Source organism: Ustilago hordei (assembly GCF_900519145.1).
Source record: "Ustilago hordei strain Uho2 genome assembly, contig: UHO2_contig_24, whole genome shotgun sequence".
Taxonomy (NCBI): Eukaryota; Fungi; Basidiomycota; class Ustilaginomycetes; order Ustilaginales; family Ustilaginaceae; genus Ustilago; species Ustilago hordei.
Window position 1 is genome coordinate 27,899 of NW_024545283.1, and position 23,440 is coordinate 51,338.

Below are 23,440 nucleotides of genomic sequence, written 5' to 3' on the forward strand. Positions count from 1 at the left end.
CTGTGCTGCCGCGTTGAGACGGAAACAGGCAAAATGTGGTTGGCCTTACGGGCGAATACAAAAGAGGACCCCATTTCTTGTTTCAAGTTGAATTGGACACTTAACATTGAACTTCAAAATGGTCGTCGATTTGTATTCAAGGCGAGCTGGAGGAAAAGAAATACCCGCAGGAGACCGCAGGAGACCACAGAGTAGGGGGTTTCAGTTTTCTCTGAGTTTTCAAAACTCCGAGTTTTCATGGTTTTTTTGGATTTTGAAAGCTCACTGCTTAAGTAAGCTCTGCCAGGAAAGAAAAGCTCAGAAGTTTTGAAAACCTCTACTTATTTTTGCCATGAGCCCGGGTTTCTGAATATTTGAGTTTTCAACAGGAGTTTTTGTCATGTGCTGATATCATGTGATTCTAACACAATTCTGCACACAACCCTTGACCTCCACTTTCTGCACTGTCTACACTTTCTCACACTTTGAGTTACGTCTGTCCTTGCTTCACTTCTATCACCATCTCCAGTAGCATTTCCTCCCTGTCAGTGCCAGGACATGGACATGCCATCCCCTCACAACCATATCAACAACATTACACTATTCACAGCTTTGCAGCAAGCCTCTGGATTGGCTCCAGCATCAGAGCAGTCTTCAACTGCTTCGCAGCACAACACAATAATGTCAGCTCAGTCCAACCTTGATTGCTCTCATCAGTGCCACCCTTCTGCAACTTCCAGCACCTTGGCTGGGGCTGAGTAGACTCAGCCAGCAACCTCTCCCACTTCCCCTTTTGTCCTCCTCCACTCCTTCTGGTTCCAATGCCACCACATCTGCTGGTTCTTTGCCTCACCAAACCTCTACCCACCCAACTCGAATCTCTGCAGCTTGCAGACATCAAGCCAGTACTTGTGGCAGCAGGTTCAACAAAACAGATCATATTGCCTACTTCAATTGGTCACCTAGCAACATAAATAACCTCATTGATATCATCTACAATAATGATCATTACCAACATGTTCTATTGCCAGGATGTTTGACTGCGGAACAGGAAAAGGGTCTGAAGACAAACAAAGATGTTATCTGCAGGCAGATATGGCAGGAGCTGTTCCCAGATGAGTCTACTGTTGGTGGTGCTGGTCAAGTAAAGACTAAGATTTGCTGGCTCACTGAACAATACAACAACATCAAGAAGACCATCTCACAGCAGACCGGTGCTGGAGTACTTCTTCAAGACATGGATCACAACAGCTCGGTGTAAGCGATCGCGCGCCAGAGACTAGCTGAGGTTGATTGAGTAAGGTCTACTTGATATGATTCGCCTAAACATAACCAAGCATCATTGCCTAGTAAGTCTCGACTGACTGCCTTGAACACTCTGTTCAGAGGTTGCACAGCATGGATGTTGTTTGTTGGTGAGTGAGTGATACACCCTCCCCTACAGTATGAGTGTTTGTAGTACTGTTGATAATGCTCTTGGATGTCGACTGGACTGCGATATGCTAATCACCTACAGAGGACAGGAGTTACTGGACTGCTGGTGTGAAACACTGCCTGCAATAACTGACTGGACTGCTGGTGTCAAGCAACACTGCCTACAGCAAGGGACTGGACTGCTGGTGTTGAAGAACACTGCCTACAGTAATGAACTGGACCACTAGTGTGAAGAACACCACCTACAGTTGTCGACTAATGGTGATACAACACACATGTTGAGAGTCGTTGCAAGAGCACTGCTATTGTGATGATACATAACTGAGTAAGTATAGAGTAAGTAAGTTGAGTTCAGAGTGGATGCCAATCCACTCATATGCTATGTAGAATGAGAGTATTTATATGTCTGGTTGGTGTTTTTTTCCCTCGACACCTATCCTGCTCCTCTTGAGGGGCCTTTGTCCCCTGTTAGGCATTGCCTTGCCCTGCTGGCACCAACCCCTTTGATACTGTGCTCCTACCATTTGCTTGGCATAAGGGTTATGCAACACTGCCCTCTTGCCTACATGCTCTCCTTCTGTCTGACGTGTGATGCCCCCTTTTGGCACAGCTCCCTCTCGACTTAATCATGTGAATTCCCTTTGAACCTCATGACCATACCCCCTGGTCATGTGGTCATGTTGGCACAGTTCCATCTCAACTTGTTCAGATCAGCTGACTAGTTGAAGCATGCTGATCCAACTGACTCCAATGTTGGCACAGCTCCAAATACTTGTTCAGATTGGCCAACTAGTTGAAGTGTGCTGATCCGACTGACTCTGATGTTGGCACAGCTCTGAGTACTTGTTCAGATTGGCTGACTAGTTGAAGCATGCTGATCTGGCTGACTCTGACCAATCCCATGAGATCAATCTGGATTCCTGGGGTTCAATCGATCTTGTAATTCATGTGCACTGCCAACCCGATTAATCTTGTTGATCCCTGATGGTTTTTGGCTCTGATCAATCTGGCGCACCCTTCATATGTTGATCTTCTGCGCACCCTTCATATACTGCTCTGTTATGCAACATTATCATAGCTGCCGCTGATCATTTGGCGCACTCTCTTGCGCAGGCCAGCCGTCCCTGTGACACTCGGTAAGTACAACTTAGTTGATTCATGTTAAGTGTGCCAACATTCTTATACTTTATATCTCTGTCTATGCTTCTTTATCAACTTGCAGGACTATGCCACATGTGAATCGATTGCTCGAAGCTGCCCTTGGTTTGAGCACTGGCACAAGATGATGACCAACTGTGCACAGACTGGTCCAGTTGTTCTTCTCACTGGTCACCCATATGATGCCACCCCTGCCTCCTCTCAGAATAACTCAGTTGATGCCAATGTGAATATGGATGATGCCAATGATGCTCACTACCCTCAGCAATGCAACATTCCTGGCATGGAATCCATTCTTGAGGAGTTGCAAAATGATCCCATTGGAGCAAGAGTTATCTCATCTTTTTCTTCTTTGGTTGCAGCCACCCCAGCTGCTGCTTCATCTTCATCCCACTTGCCCTTCTCTTCCTCATCCAACCTGTCTTCGTTTGGCCCCACCCCCTTCACCATTACCCCTATAGACACTCCAACCTGCCAGTGCTCATCCAGCACTGCTTTTGAGGCTGATGAAGTGGACAATGGTGATGGTGACTCTGTTTACCATTCTCCAGCCACAGGTACAACACCCAAGAAGTCTTGACCCTTCACTTCCAAGAGCAAGCAAGAAGAGCTGTTGGAAATTGTGTGGGCCTACACCCAAGACATGCTTCAGGCATGAATCAAGGTTGAGGAGGAACACACAAAGAGGGAGGAAATGCACATTCAATTTGCCAGGGAAGAAAGTGAGGGACAAGAGTGCATGCAAACTGAAGAGCATGGTTGGCTCATGGAGATGGTGCAGATGATGAACCCTAATATACCCTTTGGCAACATTGCTGAAAGTAGTCAAAGCAATCTTGATCTTGACCCACTGGTTCTTGCCATGGATCAGCAGGACAACAGTGATTCAGCTCATGAGTAGACCATTTGGCAAGAATGGTGTTCCTTTTGAGTTCTCCAAGTTCTGTTCCTGTGTTTCTGACTTGTTGTACCATTGCTCTCTGTAAAGCTAGCTCTCAATATGTATGACTAGCATACCCCATACCCAGTCTTCTGTGTAATCTCTCAAATGTAGATTGCTTCAATGTGATGAATTGTTCCACATACAAGATGCTGATCAGTGTAGCCCCAGTTCTGAGCATGCATGTTGTGCAGAAATCAGCTGTGTTGTGTTTGTAGCTTTGGACTCTCTTTTGGACCACATCATCCTCTCCTATTTCTGGCCCTCTACTTCAACCATGGTGTGCACTTCCGACAAACAGCACCTCCTGGATGACATTGAGACCACCATCATGCACTCATTGATGGTGGAATCCAAGATGCAACTTGATCTGATGGATGTCAATGCCACTTGGCACCCTAATGATGACCTTGAAGATTCTGATGATGACATGTTTGATCATGCTGTCTCATTTGCACTCATCAGGACTTACAACATCATCAGCCAGTCTCGATACACAGTTGAATGCCTTCAACTGCTGCAATGAAAGGATCCCCTCATCAACATGCTTGATCGATATGCTGTCATCAACCGCAAGCTCTTTGGAGGGGCTGTTCACATGACCCCAGATGCATTCCAAGCTCTCACTTACAGACTCAGCACAACCAATGCCTTCAGATCAATATCAAGCTTTTGGCATGTTCAGCAGCAAGTGGCAGTTGGTCTATATCGGCTTGGATGGTCAGGAAATGGTGGTGGAGTTTGTGATGTTGCATTTGCCTGTGGTTGCAGTTGGGGCTCAGTTCATGTGTGGACAGATAGGACTATTGCAGGCCTATATGAGCTGAACAGCGAGGTAGTAACCTTTGCAACTGAAGACAAGCATGCTAAGGCAAAAGCATGGGTTGCTGATAAGAGTGGAGTTGAGGAATGGTCTAGAGGATGGTTGGTGGTAGATGGTACACACATCAATCTTGCTTGGAAGCCAGTACTCAATGCTCACAAGCATTACTCATACAAGGGTGATTATACATTCAACATTGCCCTTGTCTTCCTCCCTCATTCCTTGTGCATTGTTGAGTCAGTGGTTGGACATCCTGGGTCATCACATGATGCACAAGTCTGGGCTTCAGGCAGTGGTATTGTTGTGAAGCCTCGTTTGCATCTCTGCACATACAGTCCAGGCTTGTATCATTGCACATATGTTTGCAAGCTGTTATGATTGACCAGATGAGGTGGCAGAATACCTTAAGGCATCAGAAACTCTATCTGAAGCTGAGGTGCTGGAGACCATGTCAGGGTTGGAAGCATATCAGCAGGCTACCAAAGATGCAAGGATACAATGAAGGGAAACCCAGCAGCAATACAAACAGGAACAGGCTGCTGTCATCGAGGGCATGTCTCAGAACTGAGTCCAGAAGTTCAGGCAGGAGAAAGCACTGGATCTTAGGGAGGAGATGCTCACTGCACTCTTTGCTTCTCATGGCTGCCCTTTTGAGGACACAACAGCAGAATCTCAAAGGATGGGAATGACAACATTGGCCTTTGCTGAATGGCAGGAGAGACAAAACTGATGGCATGAGGCTCACAGAAGACAGCGATCAGAACAGGTGTGATGTAAGCTATTTGCTTTAGCTTTTCAATCAAAGGTTTTGGCATTGTTCAGTATAGTGTTCAACAACATCTGATATGATCACTTTGATCTTGACCTGGTGTAGGGAATCAGAGATTGTTTTTACTGGGCGAGTCAAGTGAAACTCCAAGATGCATGTGTCACAGGCCTGTGCAGTTTCTTGGGGTGTCAAAAATTGGGCCCAAACATATTTTCAAAGTATTGTGTTTTCAAAACTCAGAGATAACTGAAACCCCCTAGTGTGTGCTTCTTTCTCAACGCAGAGAGAGAAGAGAGGCAGACACTCGAAGAAGGACACAGGACCACACAAAAGAAAGAGACACACACACACACACGCAAACACACACAAAAAGTAAAGGCGGTGTCCAATCATGCCGTTGTGCGAAGGAAAGAAACCGCAAGCTTGGCCCGTTGCAAGACTTGATATTCATCCTTCGAGCTCGACTTGCTCTCCAATCTATCCTCTTCTCATCCTCAACCTTGAGCCTGTCCCCACAACATTTCATCGCCACTTGATTGGGCCGATTGGATTGGTAAGTAGCTTGGCCTGATCAGCGTTCTGTCTCCAGACGTGGCCCCTCGTTGCTCGTTCCTAGGCTCACCTCTAAGACTGCCATCTTGTCTTGCTTTCCTTACCTCCAGCTTTCGTTTCAGGCTACTCGTCTCATCGATTGTCACCTTTCAAGGAACACTTTGCTTCGCAGCTCCACGCAAGTGCAAAGCCACATCTAAGGTCTTCGTTCGGGTCTCGTTCGCCCAGGTCTATCGTCTTTGCCACCGTCCTTTGCCCACCTCTGCCCAACATGGTCTCCGCCGCCGATTTCATGAGGCAGCACCAGGCTCAGCTTGCTAACGCCGCTGCCGAGCAACCTCCCATGGCTGATCCTTTCCCGGCCCTCACTCAGGATCCCTTCCCTGCCGCTGAGCCTGCTGCTCCCTCTGCTTCCGCATCCAGTACTACTACTGCTGCTGCTGCTCTTGGTGCTGCCAACGGTTCCTCCTCCACTCCTGACGCTCCTTCTGCTGGCGCTGCCACCAAGGGTCGTACTCAAGCCTCGGCTCGTGCCAAGTCGCCCGACTTATCCGAATCGGCTTTCCCTTCGCTCGGTGCCGCCGTCAACCCCGCCAAGGGTCACTGGGCCAACAAGGGTTCCACCTGGAACGGCTCTGCCCCAGTTATTCAGCGTTCCGTTGCTCAGCAGACCCTCTCGCTTTCGCTTTCGCACGACTCCATCAATAAGCTCTCCTCGATCATGTCCAAGGTTCAGAATAAGTACCGCGGTCTCAAGGTTGAAGCCTCCACCACTCGCAAGACTGGCACCACCACCTTTGTGCTTAAGGCTGCCGACGAGGCCCTCGTAAAGAACGCCAAGCGTGAGATCACCGTCCTTCTTGCCAAGCACGTCTCGACTCAGATCATGATTCCGGCCTCGCTCCGTGCCTTTGTCATCGGTACCAAGGGCAAGAACCTCAAAGCCATCACCGAACAGACCAGCGTCAAGATCAACGTTCCTCACCGTGACCCTGCAGCTGACCAGGCCATCGACACCGATGCAAACCAGCGCAACACCATCGACTACGAAAATGACGAGCAGATCCCAATCACGCTCGAGGGCGACGAGATCAACGTCAAGCAGGCTCAAGCCATGATCCAGTCGATCGTTGCCGAAAGGACTTCCAAGATCACCCAGCGTCTCACCCACATTGACCACATCTTCTATCCCTTCATTGCTGGCCCCAAGGGTGCCAACGCTGCCAAGCTCGAGAAGGAGGCTGGCGAGGGCGAGATCTCGGTCCGAGTGCCCCCTCGTGCCGCCTTCTTGCACAGCAAAGACGGTGACGACGAATCGGCCGAGCCCAAGCGTGAGCGTGATCTCGCCATTGTCGTCTCTGGAGACCGTGAAAAGGTGAACAAGGCCGTCACTTCCATTGAGGCTCAGGTCGAAGAGATGAAGAACTCCTTCCGCACCCTCGCTATCAGCATCCCCAAGCGTCAGCACCGCTTCTTGGTCGGTGACGCTGCCAACGACATCCTCGCTTCCACCTCCTGCAGCGTCGAGCCGGCCGCTATCGACGACCCTTCCGACAGCGTCACTATTCGTGGTCCTCAGACTCAGCTGCCTTTGGCACTGACTGCTGCCATGGAGAAAGCCAATGCCGTCCGTGTCGAGGTGGTCGACGTTGTCGCTGCTCACCGATCCCTCGCCAAGGACCCTGTCGGCCATGCCAAGCACGTTCTTCGATGGCTCAACGTCGGAGGCAAAATCCCCCGCAGCTCCACCGCTCAAATCTACCTCCCGCGTCCTGCCATTGTCGAGTCGACTGGCAACGTTCATATCGAGATCGTTGGCTCAGACGCTAGCGAAGTTTCCAAACTCCGAGAGACGATCCAGGAGCTCGTCAAAACAGTTCCTCCGTTCTTCGTCGAGGAAATCGATCTCGACCCTCTCCTGCACCGCTTCATCATCGGCAGGAAGGGTCAGAGCTTGAAGCCCTACGAGGCTCGCGGTGTCGACGTTCTCTTCCCTCCCGCTTCCTCGAGCGCCGACGGTGACTCTCGTTCCGACGTTCTCCTCGTCCTTGCAGGCTCTTCTGTTGTCTCTGGGCTGCCTGCAGACCGCAAGGCGCGCGAGGCCAAGGCCAAGGAGATCCTGGATGCCGTCAAGCAAGACATCCAAAAGGCTCAAGTCGCAGCTGCCGACATCCGCACCGAAACTCTCACAGTTCCCCCCAAGCTCCACCGCGCCATACTCGGTCCCAACGGCACCACACTCAACGCCGTCATCGGCGAGGATAGGCTGGTAGCTGTCAAGCTTGGCTCCAGCAAGGCTGCGTCTCCTGCCTCGACTGACAAGTCTGGCTCTTCCCTCTCCGAAGACTCAATTATGGTTCGTGGCCCCAGCTCTGAAGTCGAGCGTGTTGTCAAGGAGCTCAAGCGCATCGCCGTTGAAGCCGAGCAGGACAGCATCATCAATGGCCATGTAGTCGAATTCTCCGTCGATGCCAGCCACGTGCCGCACCTTGTTGGACGTGGCGGTTCTGCCATCACAAAGCTGCGGGAGGAGCTCGGTGTTCGCATCGACTTTGGCGAGCCTTCTAGTGCTGAACGTGGCGACGGCGCCAAGAAGGGAAAAAAGGCCACTTCCAGCACCAAGGTGGTCCTCACAGGTCGTAAGGAGAACGTCGAGGAGGCCAAGAAGCGTCTCCAGACACAGATCGAGAGGCTGGCAGACGAGACTACCGTCACCCTCAAGATTCCTCAGGAGATGCACGGCAGTTTCATCGGCCAGGGCGGCAAGTACGTCACCCGACTCCAGGACACCTACGCTGTCCGCATCAACTTCCCCAACGCCAACGCCCAGAGCGGCGTCTCGACTCCCACCGAGGGAGCCGATGACAAGCCTGCTGGTGGTCGCGCCGCACACAAGCCTGACGAGGTCATCATCAAGGGTGGCAAGAAGGGCGTTGAAGGTGCCAAGGCCGAATTGCTCGAGCTGCTGGAATACGAGAAGGAGCACAACAACGTCTCGACCCTCACAGTAAGCACCAAGTCGATCGCCCGCATCATGGGCAAGGGCGGTGCTACGATCAAGCAGATTCGTGACGAGAGCGAGGCTCAGATCGACGTCGATCGCGAGGACAACGAGCAGGACGGCACCACCTCGATCAAGATTCGCGGTACCAAGAAGGCAATCGCTGCTGCCCGCAAGGCGATCGAATCTATCGCATCTGAGGTGGACGCCGAAGAGGTCTTTACGCTCACCATCGCTCCCGAGCACCATGGTATCCTGATCGGCCCCCAAGGATCCAACATTCGCGATCTCATCATCAAGGCAGGTGGACCTGAGGATGCCAAAGCCTCGTCTCAGTACGTTCAATTCCCTCGCCGAAACGAGAAAGACTCCTCCACCGTCACTATCCGTGGCCCTGCATCGTTGGCCAAGGCGATCCGTGATGAGCTCAAGAGCGCCGCCGAGGGCCTTGCTTCGCGCGTTGTCTACGGTGTCATCGTCGCTCCCCAGGCACAAAGGATGCTGATTGGCCGCGGAGGATCTCGCCAGTCAGAGCTGCAGACACAGTACTCTGTCCGCCTCATCTTCCCAGGCTGGAAGGAATACTCTTCGACTGGCGAGCCCATCAACAAGTCCGACCTCGCTGGTGGTGACGACACCACCATTGTCAAGATCATTGGCGCCGAGGACAGGTGCAAGGCATTGGCCGAGGAGATCAAGTCGAGCTTCGCGTCCGTCACCAAGTCGATCGACGTCCCCCGCGCTGTGCACGCCCGCATCGCTACTCCTCAGTTCTTTCGCCAGCTCCGCTCGGACTTTGGCGTTTCGGTTGACACTCCTCGCGACTCGGCTTCGTCTTCGGCTTCGGCTTCGATCCCAGCCGCTTCCGCCAAGAACGGCGCCAAGGCTTCGGATGCCCGCATCGACGATGATGACGCAGCAGACGCCGAGGAGAACGAGTTTGAGCTCGAGGAGCTCTCGTCAACCTCAGGCAGCGATGTTGTCTCTTGGACCTTGACCGGAAAAGATGAAGCTTCCCTGCAAAAGGCTGAGAAGCGCATCCAGGCCTCGATCAAGGACGCTGGCAACACTTCGCACCAAGGCAAGCTGTGGATCACACCCTCTGCCGTCCCCCGAGTGATTGGCCGCGGTGGTAGTGGCCTCATGAACATCCAAAAGGAGTCAGGCGCCACCATCGAAATTCCTCGTGACGCTGGCGGACTTTGCATCATCCGTGGTTCCAAGGACGCTGTTCTCCTGGCCAAGGAGCTTATCGAGAACGTCGCTTCTTCAAGCGGACGTGCTTGACAATGATCCCTGCTCCGACACACTTGTCAAATAGACCCCAAAAGCATATTATCTTATCGCAATCATTCTTCTCTCGTTCCTGCAATTAGAATTGGTAGCGTCGCTGAATTCCATTGTCTTGGCCTGTCGTTCGTTGACTCATAGTGATGCGCATCCGAGCGCTTGGTCGATCCGCAAACTGGTGAGCGGCTGCCAAAACTCAGTTTGCCTGACAATGACTGAGACTTAGTCGATTAGATAATCGAGTGAATGGCTAAAATACAGCGATGTATGAAGGGTTCAGGATCGATAGCGAGAACGTGAGGATGTGGATCTATCGTCGTACCAATCAGGGTCAAGCCCAAGCGCACGCAAAAGTTTAGGGCTAGGGCGGTAGCCGTGGTCCGACATATCTGCAAGGACGCCTTCCCATCGATGGTCTTTCTCACTGAAGCATTTGCGAACGAGAGCCTCATAGCTCTTGCGGCTCGGCTTGATACCCTTCTCTTTGGCTTCTTCAACAAACCCGAAGGCATTGTCGTAGTTACGCTGCGTTAGGCACAAGACGATCATTCGCTCAAATGTCACCAGATCGGGCCGGATGCGCAGCTCGTTGAGATCTTTGAGCAGCTTGACTCCGGTCTCGTAGTCGGCGGCATCGATGCAACCATTGAGAAGCGTGTTGAAAGTGTCAAGGTTCGGCTTGATCGCCAAGGCCTGGCGGGGCGGTCTGCCGCCGTCCTTGTCTGTGAAAGTATAGTAGGAAGGCATAGCGCGATAGATTTCCAGGGCTTGCGCCAAATCACCAAGCCACACAGCTGCGCTGAGTACAGCGTTGACGACCGCAGTGTGAGTCCCGACAGCGGAATTGGTGGCAGTGCTAGCAAGTGCATCAAGAGCAGCTTGTAGCCAGGTCTTGTCGCGATAGATGGAGGTACTGATTCTCGAAGTGATGCGATCGGTGATGCGGAACCCGCGATGGTGGTACGTATGAAGCGTGCGCATGGCCCCGCTGTAGTCTTTCGCACTGCATTGCGCTTCGAAAAGGGGCGCCAAATGCCATTCTTGGATTTCGATGCGTTTGGAAGCAGGCGATGGCCTTCTCAATGGTTGCGCAGAGTCTTCGTGATTGCTTTCGGTTTTTGAGTTGAAATCTTGCGCCTCATAGGTGGGGTCGATATGGCGAAGAGATATACGAGCCATCTGCACACTTCCTTCTTTGGCAGCGAGGGATAGGATCTGGAGGACAAGACCGTCGTCAGGCGACAGGAGTCCTTGCTTCACCGCGCGAAACCAGGCAAGTTCGACACCTGGCAGATATCCGCCTTCGGCGCAGGATCGCAAGATCGACATCCACAGGCTTGGCGGAAGTCGGCGAGCAACTTGACCGCTTCTTGCTTCGGAGCGAAGGAGATCCTGGGCGTCTAGCCCGGACGTGCTCCCCTCTCCTCGTGAGGCTTCGGAGTACACCAAGCCTCCTTGCTCGATGAGATCGGCGAGCTCGACTGCGGCTCTGAACTCCTCGGTATGGAGGCAGAGGCCAATCAGATGCTTGAGCGACTCGTGAGGTAGTTGAAAACCGAGGCGGTAGCAAGAGGACAGGAGCAAGAGTGCGTACTCTAGGTTGTAATCTTGAAACGCGTTGTGAGTCATATGTGCAAATGTCGATACATTCCAGTTACGCGTCTTTTGTAACGATAGCGTCAGTCCACGGCTGGACCTCGACGACAGTGAGCTTTCGTCGCCTTTGAGAAGGAGATTCGCGAGCTCTACCGCCGAGCTGTTTGAGGTTGACGAGGAAGGAGATTGCAGAGCAAAGATGCGCTCAAGGATGGCACTAGTTGCATCCTGGTCGCCGGAGACGACGGCGGCCTGAAGCAGGAGATTGAGCGACTCGATACAATCCTCGAAACCGACTGAGAGCATGTCCGCGTGAACTGCTTGAGTCTCTTCCAGAAAACCGTGAAAAGCAAGAGCACGCATCACTGCGAAAAAGACGATCTTCTCTTTTGACTCGAAGGTGCCAGCAGAGGATATCTTCTCCTTCCTTTCCTTGATAAGCTGACAAAGCTTGGTAGCTTGAACAGGATCATGGCTGTCCGCTGCTTTTCCCAGCGACGTGTAGAGCTGCTTGAGTTCGGGGTCGGTGGAGATGTTGCGCAAGATGTAGGTGTCGCTCGACACCTGCTCCTTGGGTGTCTTGGATTGTGGTAGGCTCACGCCAACACCGCGCCTCCTGAAATGCTGGAACAGTTGTGGTGCATGTGGATGACGACGTTCAGCAGCCTTTGAATGGGGATAGATGGAGTTCCGCGATGGACCGTTGGACTGGTCTGATAGTCCAGGTTCATTTCCTTTGTCTGCGTAAAGTTTTTTACTGGATGCTGCGGATTGTGTTGCTAAGCTGCGGTGAGGCGATGTAGTGAAATCTGCATGGCAGATTGCTTCGAGACCTTGCCTCCAACTTGGAATTTGATGGAACACGAGCAAACCGCTCCGAGAGAGCAAGGGCCGGAGCGCTCTGGAACCTCTCTGCTGCAGCATTCTGATCAAAGCTCCGTAGCTTTCTGGATTAAAGAGGCTATAGAGGAGAGTCGGCGTTAGAAGCTGTAAGTTCTGTGTCAAGAGTTGTGTCGAGAAGAATCACCTCCAAAGTGGCTTGAGAACAAAAATGTCAAACCCTTCTCGCAGCCTGACTCCCGAGTCCCGGAACAGGTGCGCATCACGTGATTTTCAGAAAAAGGCGTGCGCGTCTGGACTGGACTCAGCCATCGCTTTGTTCTGCTCCCCGCTCCGCTCTTCACAACATCTATTTGCTCTCCGCCTCTCTCTTCACTACCATCATCTTCTCCAACACCAGGCATACGATAAGCAGCCTGTTTTGTCATTTTCGCCCGCCCTGCACACCCTCCCTTGCCGCTCGTTTCTGTACTCGACCGGCCCCTCTTAGGGCGGGATGGGAGCCTCCTGTCGAGCTTCGAGAACCTCACGGGTCTTTGCCTGCAATCCACCTAGTTTAGCGTGTTCTTATAGTCGATTTTCAGTTTCATTCGTGCGATTGAGTCCAGACGGGATTTTCTCTTTTTGAGTCTAACAGCTGGGTAAAATTTGGCAGGTGCCGTTGATCTCGTCTCACTTTTTGACAGCTGGCTCTGTATGCGAAAGGGCGAGCTTGCTGCAGCCCACGGCAACGTTGGCAAGATAAGGATCGTCGAGGCTTTTGTTCAGAAGGCATGTATGGGCACCACAAAGAGCAAGGTGGATGCCTACAAAAATGCAATGGTAAGCTGAGACAGTCTAGCCCAAGGATTAGGCTGCGAAACATGCCCTTCTGAGTGCACACTCGGACAAGCGGAAGCAATGGAAGCCGGCGGCGGCATCGTCAGCTTGAGGCGCAGCCGTCGAATTGCTATGGTCTGGACACAAGTCGCAGACAACGTAGGCCTCTGTATTTGAACTATGGCTGTTTAACCAAGCAACGCCAGCCAATAGACACCCTTCGTGGCCTTGAACACTTGAGTCACGAAGAGAGGAAAGGGTCAAACGCCAGACCTTCGGCAACCAAGGCATATCATCATTCTCATTCTCATCGACGGCAGAATGGTCTTCAGATGAATCTCACTCATCACTACAGTAGTGGCCACTTCCTGAGGTACATGGATGTTTTTTCGTGGTACAAATCTGTGGCTTGATTGACAGTGCAGGTAAGGAGACTGGTGAACTAGCACAAGTTCGCTGTGCATATCCAACAAGTCGACCTGAGCTGGCTGCAATTGTGGTCCAAGAGAGAGGAAAGAGGGAGGAAGAGAGGACCGAACACAATCCAAAGTTTGAACCACGTTGAGCTGATCGGAGTCCTGATGGGAAGAAGCGAATCGTGGAACGGAGCTTGAACTTTTCTCGATGGAAGCGACCAAGATCAACGTCATAGTTCAGGGCGAAACCCACAAAAAGATCCATACACATACAGTCAAAGATATCGAACGCCGCGATGGCTTTAGAGATTCAGCGATCTCGCACCTGCCGGCCTTTGCTCGAGTAGAATCCTCGCTGTGTTTGCTTCCATCGGATCTTTGACAATACTCAGAAGTGCGAATTGTGGATGCAGAGAGGAAGATTGAAACGCCGCATCTTAGACCCGCAGATCCGACTCGCAAGGGAAGACATCCAGCAGGTTGAGGTTGATATCACCCTGCAGAAGTCAAACGCCGATGCAGAGGGTGGAATGTGGACCATTCTGTTCCTAGTTCTCAGAACCGTTTACTTGTCGGTGACTGCCAATCGAAAGGCGAAGGTGGCTTCGACGACGTCGGAGACTTGGATCCTTTATTCAATCGAACGAGTCGGAGAATCTCGCAAAGAGCGGTACAAGCCTCTCGCTTGGCTGACCTACTTACTGCCCTTGCTCACATGATCAAGAGTGGAAAGGTGTCCCATACTTTCGCGGAGTTGGAGGGAAGCAAACCGTTCTTGACGACTGTCTGAATGCGCCAAGCAACAGGCCATCGAACCGATGCCGGAGAGAAGAAGCTCGGCAAAAGCCTCGTGGCATGTTGGATTGCGAGCAAGCGAGAAGATGCGGCCTTCGCTTGTCCCACTGTTGGCTTTACGCTTAGTGCCCCTGACTCGCTTTCTGTGCTGGTGCGATTTGCCCACTTCCAGGCGCCGAAGCTCCAACGTTTCGGACCAACTTGCCAGACGCATGCCGCCATCATCATCATCTCACAGCTTGACCATCCTCCTCTCCTACTCTTCTCGTGATGCCCAAGATTTCGTCACACCGGGCATCTGCCTGTTGTCTCTCCCACCCTTCCACACACATCCGCATATCACCTCGCCTCTGCACCCCAACTTTGACTTGCCCCTGACTTGCTCTGCCTTGTTCTGCCTCGTCACGCCTCGCCGACGTCTCCGCTCCATTGTCCCGTCGCATCGCGGATGTATCTCCTCGCTCGCCTATTCCTCGCAATCATGCAGCCATGAAACTGTACCGCAAATGTAAGCTTGGTCGGCCTGTTTTGGACCAGACGCAGCACCAAACCTACACTGTTCTTTCATTTCGTTGACGTGGCCAGCGGCTAAAGAACCATCTGGAAGTCGACTTCTGGTGCTTCTGTCTGCCCGACGCATGGATTTCCATGTCGAAAAGTCAAGCTCTTTTCCGTCAAGGTGCCCTCTGTCTCCATCTCGTCTCTTGTTTTACCCGCCAACCTCATCTTGCATCCGTTAATGCATTCGACGATTCCGATGTGGACGCCTTGCTCCACTTGTTTTCCGTCCTCTACATCGACCATCTGGTGCTGTCCTGCCTGTCCCTATCTGCCGCGATCACGGCGAATTGTTCGCATGTTCCACCAGGCACCTTTCCGTCCTTCTCCCGCTGATCCCTTTCCGTCTCGGCAATTGCGGCGTCTGCTTCGACGATTCGTGCAGTGCTTTAGCATCGCAGTCCTACACAGCCTGTCTGCCGGCGGAGTGATTGTCAGTTGATTTGATGCTGCCCTCAGTCTCTGAATACGTATAATGGCCCGCGTGTCGGACCGGTCTCTGAGCCCACTCTCCCCCTTGCCCATCGACTTGCTCTCCGTGATCCCTACTCCCTTGTCTCTTATCCCCAGTGTTGCCCTGGCTGGCATCATCTCTTGAGCCAGCGTCACCCCCGACATCCTTTCTCCACCATCACTGTCTCCCACCATACGCAAAACTACCCACCATGCGATCGAGTGCCACTGCCGGCCTCACCCCTCAACAGCTGTTGGACCGTCGCCGTGCTCAGAACAAACTGGCACAAAGGCGATTCAGGGAAAAAGCTCGAATGTCTCGATCATCTGCTTCGAGCTCTGCGGTATCATATCTCTCAGCAACCTCAGCACTGCCCAGCTTCCCACCCCATCTCGACTTGGCAGCGACAGCTCCGCCTCGAGTAGGTCAAGTCAGGATCCGTTCGGCATCGTCCGACTCGGCTTCATCTTCCTTTCCCCTCTCCCTGTCGTCACAAGTCTCCAGTCCCACCTCATCATGCACCGAACTCAACACGCCAACCATGCCCACTTTCAATCACCTTGCCATGCCATCGTCCAGCTTGCCATCCCTGAACGGCGGCTCGCTTGATGTTCAGCCTGTCTTGGTAGCGCACGAGCCTAAGCCCGACATAGCCTCGACTGAGTGCTCGTTCTACATGCCACCACCTCCTACCTACTTTGATCCTTCGAACTTTGCTTCCTTTGACCCAGTCCACCCTCAGCCTGTACCGATTGTACCTTCGGCAGCGCCACTCACCTACTCGAGTCTGGCTTCTTCGTCACCGACACTTCATCGCAACATCGGCTTGAAGATGCTCGGAATGCACTCCGATGCGTTCCTCATGAGCCAGCCTCTACCGAGCCTCTCCTTGCTTTCTAACGCAATGCTCTTTTCGCCTCACGGTACACCTCAGCACGTGCCCCACGAGAGCTCTTGTATACCTGTCAGCTCGTTCGAAAATCTGTTGCGCATCCCTTCGCGACCCTCTTCCGGCTTTGCCAGTGGCACCGAGGAGCCAAGCCTCTCGCCGCCTTCTTCCAGCTCCTCGACATTTTCGTCAACATCTCAGCCCTACGAACCAGTGACCTCTACAGCTGTAGCAAGCCAGTCGGCAGAATTGTGCCTAGAGAGAGCCATCTCTATGTATAATGCAGGTGGCTCTTCGGCTACGTCAACGCGATCTGTCGCTATCGCGTCGCAGTCATTTGCACGCGTCATCGAGCTCCTCGGCGGGCATTTTGGCCTGGACCGCAACGGTCAGAGCTTGCCTTCGCTCCTTGCTCGTCTGCAGCTCGATGGAAAGCTCTCTGAGAATGCCGAAACCAACAAAGGTCTCGTCTTCGATGCGTGCATCGACTGGGACAAGATGGCCTTGAACATGTTCCCCGTCCCCGAGCAGCTCTTGTACCCTCACCGAGCCTTCATCGACGCCTGCCTCCCGTGGCCTGCTGTGCGCTCTCGCCTGCTCAAACAGTCCTTGATCTCGCCAGTATGTGAGCAAGAGTTCGCTTTGGATCTCTTGCTCTCCATTCTTTCTTCGGATGAGTCCCTTTCAACTTTCCATGTCTACGGCGACGACGTGTTTGATCCGGAGGCGTGGAAAGTGAGCGAAGGCATGCTAACAAAGTGGTGGGGATTGTTCGACGATTCGATTGTTCGTAGGACCAACTGGTGGCGACGTCAGCGAGGACTTCCCGACCTGGTCATCCCTACTCCACTAGACTCGTCGAACGACTCGGTGCGACAAGGACTGGGAACCGGTTCGCTTGACCAAGTTCACCGCCTCGCTGCGACACTTTATGCATAGACAATACCTTCCACTACCCTTCACTTGATAGACAATGGTTCTGTTTTCTTTCGCTAGTCACCTGCATGCTTTCGTCTAATCGTTTTCGCCTTATGTATTCTATATGTATCATACTCGATGCCACGCTTTTCAAAAGCATCAATGTTCAATCAGTCAGAACATGGACCAAATGTGAAAAGTGTTGCGATGCATTCCATGGATGAAGTCACAATCATATCCAGATATGCTAATCCCTAGGTTTTGTATCTGAGAAGAAGTGGTTGTTCATGGCAGCACAATGTATTTTTGCAAGTGCTCGGGAATGGCCTTGTCAAGACCCTTGGATTCGAGCCACTTTCGGGAGAACAGCCTTGCTTGGTACCTGTAAGCACCATCACAAAGAATCGTGACAATGGTTTTGTTGGGGCCGAGCTGCTCAGCCATCTTCTTAGCAGCGACCACGTTGAGGGCAGAAGAGGCACCAACGTAGATGCCTTCCGAGTGCAAAAGGTCGTACACCATCTCGATACTCTCCTCGTCAGGAATGTGAACGGAGCCGTCGAGCTTCTCGATGTCGGGCTTGAGGTTGTCGGTTACTCGACCCTGGCCGATACCTTCAGTGATGGAGCCACCTTGGCGGTCCATGAGCTTTCCCTTGGTCTGGATGTACGAGTGGAGCACCGAGCCGGGAGGGTCCGCAAGCCAGCATTGCACCTTTCCGTTGCTCTTCTCCTTGAGGTAGCTTGTGATGCCGGCAAGAGTCCCTCCAGTACCAGTAGCGCAGATGAAGCCATCGACCTTGCCATCGGTCTGATCCCAGATCTCGGGACCGGTGGTCTCGATATGGGCTCGTCGGTTGGCAGTGTTGTCAAACTGATTGGTCCAGACGGCATTGTCAAGTCGGTCAGCATGTCGTTTTGCCTGATGGTTGTAATTTTCTGGGTTGTCGAAGGCGACGGCAGGAACTGGGTAGACTTCGGCGCCGAGCATGCGCAAGAGGTCGATCTTCTCTTGGGACTGGGTGTTGGGCATGTAGATGACACACTTGTAGCCCTTGGAGCGGCAGACGTGAGCCAAGCCGATACCAGTATTACCAGCAGTACCCTCGACAACAGTACCTCGAGGCTTGATGAGACCACGCTCCTCGGCATCCTTAACAACAAAGAGGGCGGCGCGGTCCTTGACGCTTCCTCCTGGTTCCATGAACTCAGCCTTGCCGAGCACCTCGCAGCCGGTGGCATCGCTGATCTTGTTAAGGCGGATGAGCGGTGTGTTGCCAACAGCACCGACGAAACCGTTGACGGGACGCATGTGAGCAGCTGCGACGGGAGAGAGGCTAGAGGTGGAGGCAGCGGCAGTAGCGGAGCTGTGCAAGGCTCGCACCGACGAGCGGGCGATGCCCATCAAGGATCTTGGAAGTGACGCAGCCATGACAAGTGTTCTTGCTCGATGTGAGAGTCGATGAGTGATGTCCACACACTAAGGGTATAGCGAGATGATGGCGATGAGAAAAGAGAAAAGGTTGTCGACTGCAAGACTTGTCAAGTTCTTCTCAACCTTAAGCCCGGCAATCGCGCGGAGAGTTTGCTTTCAGATTATCTTTCTCGACATTTTCCGACACAGAAGGATTCGGTGACAGCTCTGTATCACACCCGGGAGCATTGAAAAGACGAGGCACTGTGACATGGCACTTGCGATCTACACAAGTCCAGCCCAGAAACTCACCTGAGTCATGTATGCAAGAGCTTCACCACGGCAACGCAAGAAGGTTGAGCTGCTTTCTCTGCCAGGCCGATTCTTGACTTTGATGCGCTCGCTGTCTTCCAATCTGCCATATTTTGAAATGCCGCCATAATCTCAGCTTGGCGCGTGCGCTTTGACTGTGCCAGAGATCAACCAGCGATTCCATTTCACCTCAACATCCTGCTGTCTTCTCGGGTCCTCACTTGATTCAAAGACATCCTGTATGTGTCCAAAGCACGTACATGACACACGAAGTCACAACGTAACGCAAACCGTGAATCGGGCTGCAAGACAGTGATGGAGCGAGTATCAATCATATTTATTTCTAAGGACGTGTCTTGGTGTGGCTTTGAAGCGCTTGCACTTGACGAGCAATGGAGAAGCAACCATGCACTTACTGGTCGCGGACCCAGAGGTCAACGAACTCGTTAGCGGGGAGCTTGGTGAGCTTCTCGTGGTCCTCGAGGAGAGCGACGATCTCAGACTGACGAGCCTCGGGGAAGAAGCCCTTGAGGTGCTTCTGCAGCTTGGACTTGATCAAAGGCTTGGCCTCGTCACGACGACGGGCGTGGCCGACGGGGTAGTCGAGGGCAACCGAGTCACTGGTACCGTCGTTGAAGGTGACGTTGACGGTGTTACCGATGGATCGAAGCTCAGGGTCAAGGTAGTCGGTGGTGTAGCGGGGCTCCTCCTCAACCGTCATCTTGGCACGGAGCTCGTCGATCTTGGGGTTCTTGGCCACCTCGTCCGAGTAGTCCTCGGGGTCGAGCTTGCCGTTGATGAGACCCATGGCAGTGATGTACTGGAGCGAGTGGTCACGATCGGCGTAGTTGTTGAGCTTGCCGGACTTGGAGATGATACGAACAGCAGCCTCCTGGGTTTTGATTCTGACGCTCTTGATGTCGTCCGAGGTCTTGCCGTTCTTCTGCATCCTGCCGTGGAGGGTGATAGCGCCCTCAATGGCGGTCTGCGAGTGGAACTCGGCGGGGACCAGCTTGAAGAGGACGTTCTCCATGACGTACGAGCCGTAAGGGCGCTGGAACTTGAACTCCTTGCCCTTGAAGAGGACGTCGTAGAAGCCCCAGGTCTTGGCGGTGAGGACCGAGTTGTAACCCTGCTCGCCCTTCTGGACGAGGAGAGCGAGGTTGACGGCACGCGAGCAAGCGTCACCGGCAGCCCACGACTTACGCGAACCAGCGTTGGGAGCGTGACGGTAGGTACGGAGCGACTGGCCGTCAACGAAAGCCTGCGAGACTACGTCAACGGTCTGGTCACGGGTGTTGCCGATCAACTTGGAGACGACGGCAGCTGAGGCGACCTTGACAAGGACGACGTGGTCGAGACCGACACGGTTAAACGAGTTCTCGAGGGCGAGGCATCCCTGGATCTCGTGAGCCTGGATGGCAGCAGTGAGAACGTCCTGGACAGTCAAAGGCTTCTTGCCGTTAGCGATGTTGGTACGGCTGATCCAGTCGGCAACGGAGAGGATAGAGCCAATGTTGTCGGAAGGGTGACCCCACTCGGCGGCGAGCCAGGTGTCGTTGAAGTCGAGCCATCGGATCAAAGCACCGTTGTTGAAAGCGGCACGGATGGGATCAAGCTCGTAATTGGTACCAATGACGCGGGCACCGTTGGGGACAACAGTGCCGGGGACAACGGGACCGCAGACTTTAGCAGCGGAAGGGAAGCGGAGAGCCTCCATGGCGCATCCCAACGAGTCAAGCAAGCAGAGACGAGCAGTTTCGTAAGCGACCTTGGAGTCGATCTTGTAGTTGTGGACGTAGTCGGCAATGTCCTGGAGGACCTGGTCGGGAGGAGGACGGGCGTTGTCCTCACCCTTTCCAACACCGGCGTGACCACTCATGATGCGAGCAGAAGTGGCGAAAGGGGCGGCGCTTCGGGGAAGGTTGGAAAGAAGGGACTTGTTGGAGAGCTGTCCGACGGATCGAGCAGCAACAGCGGTAGCTCGGGGCAGAGCAGAGGTGGAGATGGATCGAGTGGAGGTGGATCGAAGCGATGCAGCCAAAGTAGATTGAGAAAGGAGACGAGGCATCTGTGCAAGGAAACGGAGGAAGGAAGGAAGACCATACGACGTCAGTTTGATTGCTCCGCTGCTTGTCACGGTCGTTCGAGACTGGTTCCCGCGCAGACTACTTTTGCTGCGAGGACAGGTGTTCTGCAAAGGCTGCGACATGCTTCATGAGAGAAGAAAGGAACAAGGCGAAGCAAGGCGCGGAATCGAGTTCTAGGATGTATGCGTGGAGAATACTTACGATCTGTCTGTCGGTGATGACACTCGACGATAAGATTAGGTTTTGAAGATTGGAGAGGTGGGGGGAGGAAGGGAGTGAAGAAGGAAGATGTGGGGAAAAGGAAGGAAGTGATAGAGCTTGAGTTGGTGTTGGACTTTCAAGTACTGTAGTTTGTCGACGATCAACGAGCGAGGTTGTTGTAGTTGCTGTTGATTGACGTGCGGGAGCCGCTTTGACCGACACAGCGCTTTAGCCCTTTCGACAGCTGGAAGAACAAGCCGGACGCGGGGCAAGAAACAGGGCCAAACGCAGAGCGCAAGGGCCAACAGTCACAGAGTGCTAGCAGCTCTCACAAATTGACCGGGAGCGATCGGTCAAGGCGAGACACAGCAAGGTAGAATTGTAGGAAGAATTCGGGTCGGCTTTTGGGGACTTACCGGTAATCGCTTGAAAAGGCGGCCGTTATTTACTTATTGAAAGAGAGCCAAAAAGGGTTGTGCGACCACAATGTGAATGCGGAGCCGCAGCTCTCTCCCTATACAGACACGCAACAGACACGCAACACATACACACAACAGCTCACGGACGCAAATGTCGACTGGGAATCGTCAGATCTGTCGTTCGCAATCAGAGAACAAAATCGTGCGTGAGTGAGGCTGAAGTGTGTTGGAGGGTAAAGGCATGGTTGCAGTCATAGTCTTGGGTTTAGCAAGCAACTGTTGGAAAATAGAACTCTGATCGACCCTTATCGGGAGGTGGTAGTCACAGTACAGCGTCCAAGCTTATCGAGCTAAACACTATACTATATTGACATGAGGAAAGAACACTGTTGTAGCTCGAGCTCTCTGCTTACTATCTATATACATTTTGGTTTGTGGCTGTCTGTGAGAATGTCCCACCTAATAACTGTCTGTGACAATGGATGTGTCGCTGTTGCCCTCGATCTTCATCATGTGGGCCCGCCCAATCTCCAATCTGATTAGCCCTCCCCGATCAGTCACCAGATCGTGTTCTGCTGGATCGTTTTCTCCAGCAGCAACAGGGTCCTTTCTTCCACACCTTTTCTCCCTTAGGGGGTATCAAAGTTTTTGCGATTTTAAAAACACGGGTTTTTTCGAGAGTGCATTTTTGGAGGGAATTTGAACCCCCCCCAAGGAAAAGCAGGTTTCCAAAAACACAATGAAATCATATGGCCGATAAAATACATAACCTAACAGTGGTCATGTTACTTGTCACTCTTGTCGCTATTACCCTTTGCTTGCTTATATCTTGCTTTCCTCTTCACACAATGCACTCAATGTAATGTTTCATATGGTGGTGAGAAGAATTGTATTGAACAGAAGAAGAGAGAGTGCCTGTCAGATCGAGAATGGTTGTGTCAAGACTTGCTCCTGTCTCCGAGCTGATGTGCTTTGAGTCATGGCAATGTAGTCCACAGTAGTCCTCTCATGATGTCGAGACAATGCAGTAGTGTCTTCCTCATTGCACCCAGTGGATCTGAACAGTGCCTGGAACAAACCCTCTCGAAGATCATGTGCAGCAGAACTTCAAAGTCTTGACACTGCATACTGTGACATTCCTTGTGTTGCAGTGGCAAGATCCAGTTCATATTCCTGCTGATTTGTGCATCTTGTCCTCCTGAGCTCTTGTGTATCACTGGCATCAAGTTGGAGGCTTTGAACAACCTCACTCACCTCATCCTCAGAGAAAGAGGGCAACAGCAGGTCAGCAATATCAGCAGGATGGTCATATTGACTTGCAAAGGTGTGGGCAACAATGCAGGCTTGGATTGTCTCAGCAGCAGTGATGTGGTCCTTGAAATGGTAGATGTTACCACAATAGCCTGTAAGGCACTGGAAGCGGTTCTTCAGGTATGCAATGGCATGTTCGACTTGTACTCAGACTCAAGAGAGCATGTAGTTGAAGTGTTGAAGGTCTCAACTCTTGTTGGCAGCAATGTGAGAGAATGGTCCAACTGTGAAGGCAGAATGGCCATATCCACCATCAACCCAGATGAACTCACCTTCGTCAAGGTACAGGCAAGGCTTCTTCAGGATGTTGCTGCCTGAGGCCCAAACCTTCGAATCCTGAACACTGCCAGGCTGTCCAACAACTGATTTGACAATCCACAGTGAGTGTGGCAGGATCACCAGCACTACATTGATGCTGTGGAAGCCATTGTAGCAGAAGTGTGTCACAGGGACGGCTGGCCTG

The 23,440-nt window shown here is 52.5% G+C and overlaps 6 protein-coding genes across 6 annotated transcripts; 2 read left to right on the plus strand and 4 right to left on the minus strand.

Annotated features, from left to right (window-relative positions):
- Positions 1-5,926: 5,926 nt before the first annotated feature.
- On the plus strand, positions 5,927-9,943 carry UHO2_07123 (related to SCP160 - involved in control of mitotic chromsome transmission; the record flags this gene model as incomplete). The annotated part of the gene is made up of 1 exon (XM_041558925.1): positions 5,927-9,943. The coding sequence occupies one exon, from the start codon at positions 5,927-5,929 to the stop codon at positions 9,941-9,943; it is 4,017 nt and encodes a 1,338-aa protein (XP_041414859.1).
- Positions 9,944-10,222: 279 nt separating this feature from the next.
- On the minus strand, positions 10,223-12,466 carry UHO2_07124 (uncharacterized protein; the record flags this gene model as incomplete). The annotated part of the gene is made up of 1 exon (XM_041558926.1): positions 10,223-12,466. The coding sequence occupies one exon, from the start codon at positions 12,464-12,466 to the stop codon at positions 10,223-10,225; it is 2,244 nt and encodes a 747-aa protein (XP_041414860.1).
- Positions 12,467-13,461: 995 nt separating this feature from the next.
- UHO2_07125 (uncharacterized protein) lies at positions 13,462-13,851 on the minus strand (the record flags this gene model as incomplete). The annotated part of the gene is made up of 1 exon (XM_041558927.1): positions 13,462-13,851. The coding sequence occupies one exon, from the start codon at positions 13,849-13,851 to the stop codon at positions 13,462-13,464; it is 390 nt and encodes a 129-aa protein (XP_041414861.1).
- A 1,784-nt stretch (positions 13,852-15,635) lies between these two features.
- On the plus strand, positions 15,636-17,252 carry UHO2_07126 (uncharacterized protein; the record flags this gene model as incomplete). Its single annotated transcript, XM_041558928.1, has 1 exon — positions 15,636-17,252. One exon carries the CDS (start codon positions 15,636-15,638, stop codon positions 17,250-17,252), a length of 1,617 nt encoding a protein of 538 aa, XP_041414862.1.
- Positions 17,253-17,516: 264 nt separating this feature from the next.
- UHO2_07127 (putative cysteine synthase) lies at positions 17,517-18,662 on the minus strand (the record flags this gene model as incomplete). Its single annotated transcript, XM_041558929.1, has 1 exon — positions 17,517-18,662. One exon carries the CDS (start codon positions 18,660-18,662, stop codon positions 17,517-17,519), a length of 1,146 nt encoding a protein of 381 aa, XP_041414863.1.
- A 706-nt stretch (positions 18,663-19,368) lies between these two features.
- UHO2_07128 (putative 2-methylcitrate dehydratase) lies at positions 19,369-21,027 on the minus strand (the record flags this gene model as incomplete). Its single annotated transcript, XM_041558930.1, has 1 exon — positions 19,369-21,027. The coding sequence occupies one exon, from the start codon at positions 21,025-21,027 to the stop codon at positions 19,369-19,371; it is 1,659 nt and encodes a 552-aa protein (XP_041414864.1).
- Between the last annotated feature and the right edge of the window lie 2,413 nt (positions 21,028-23,440).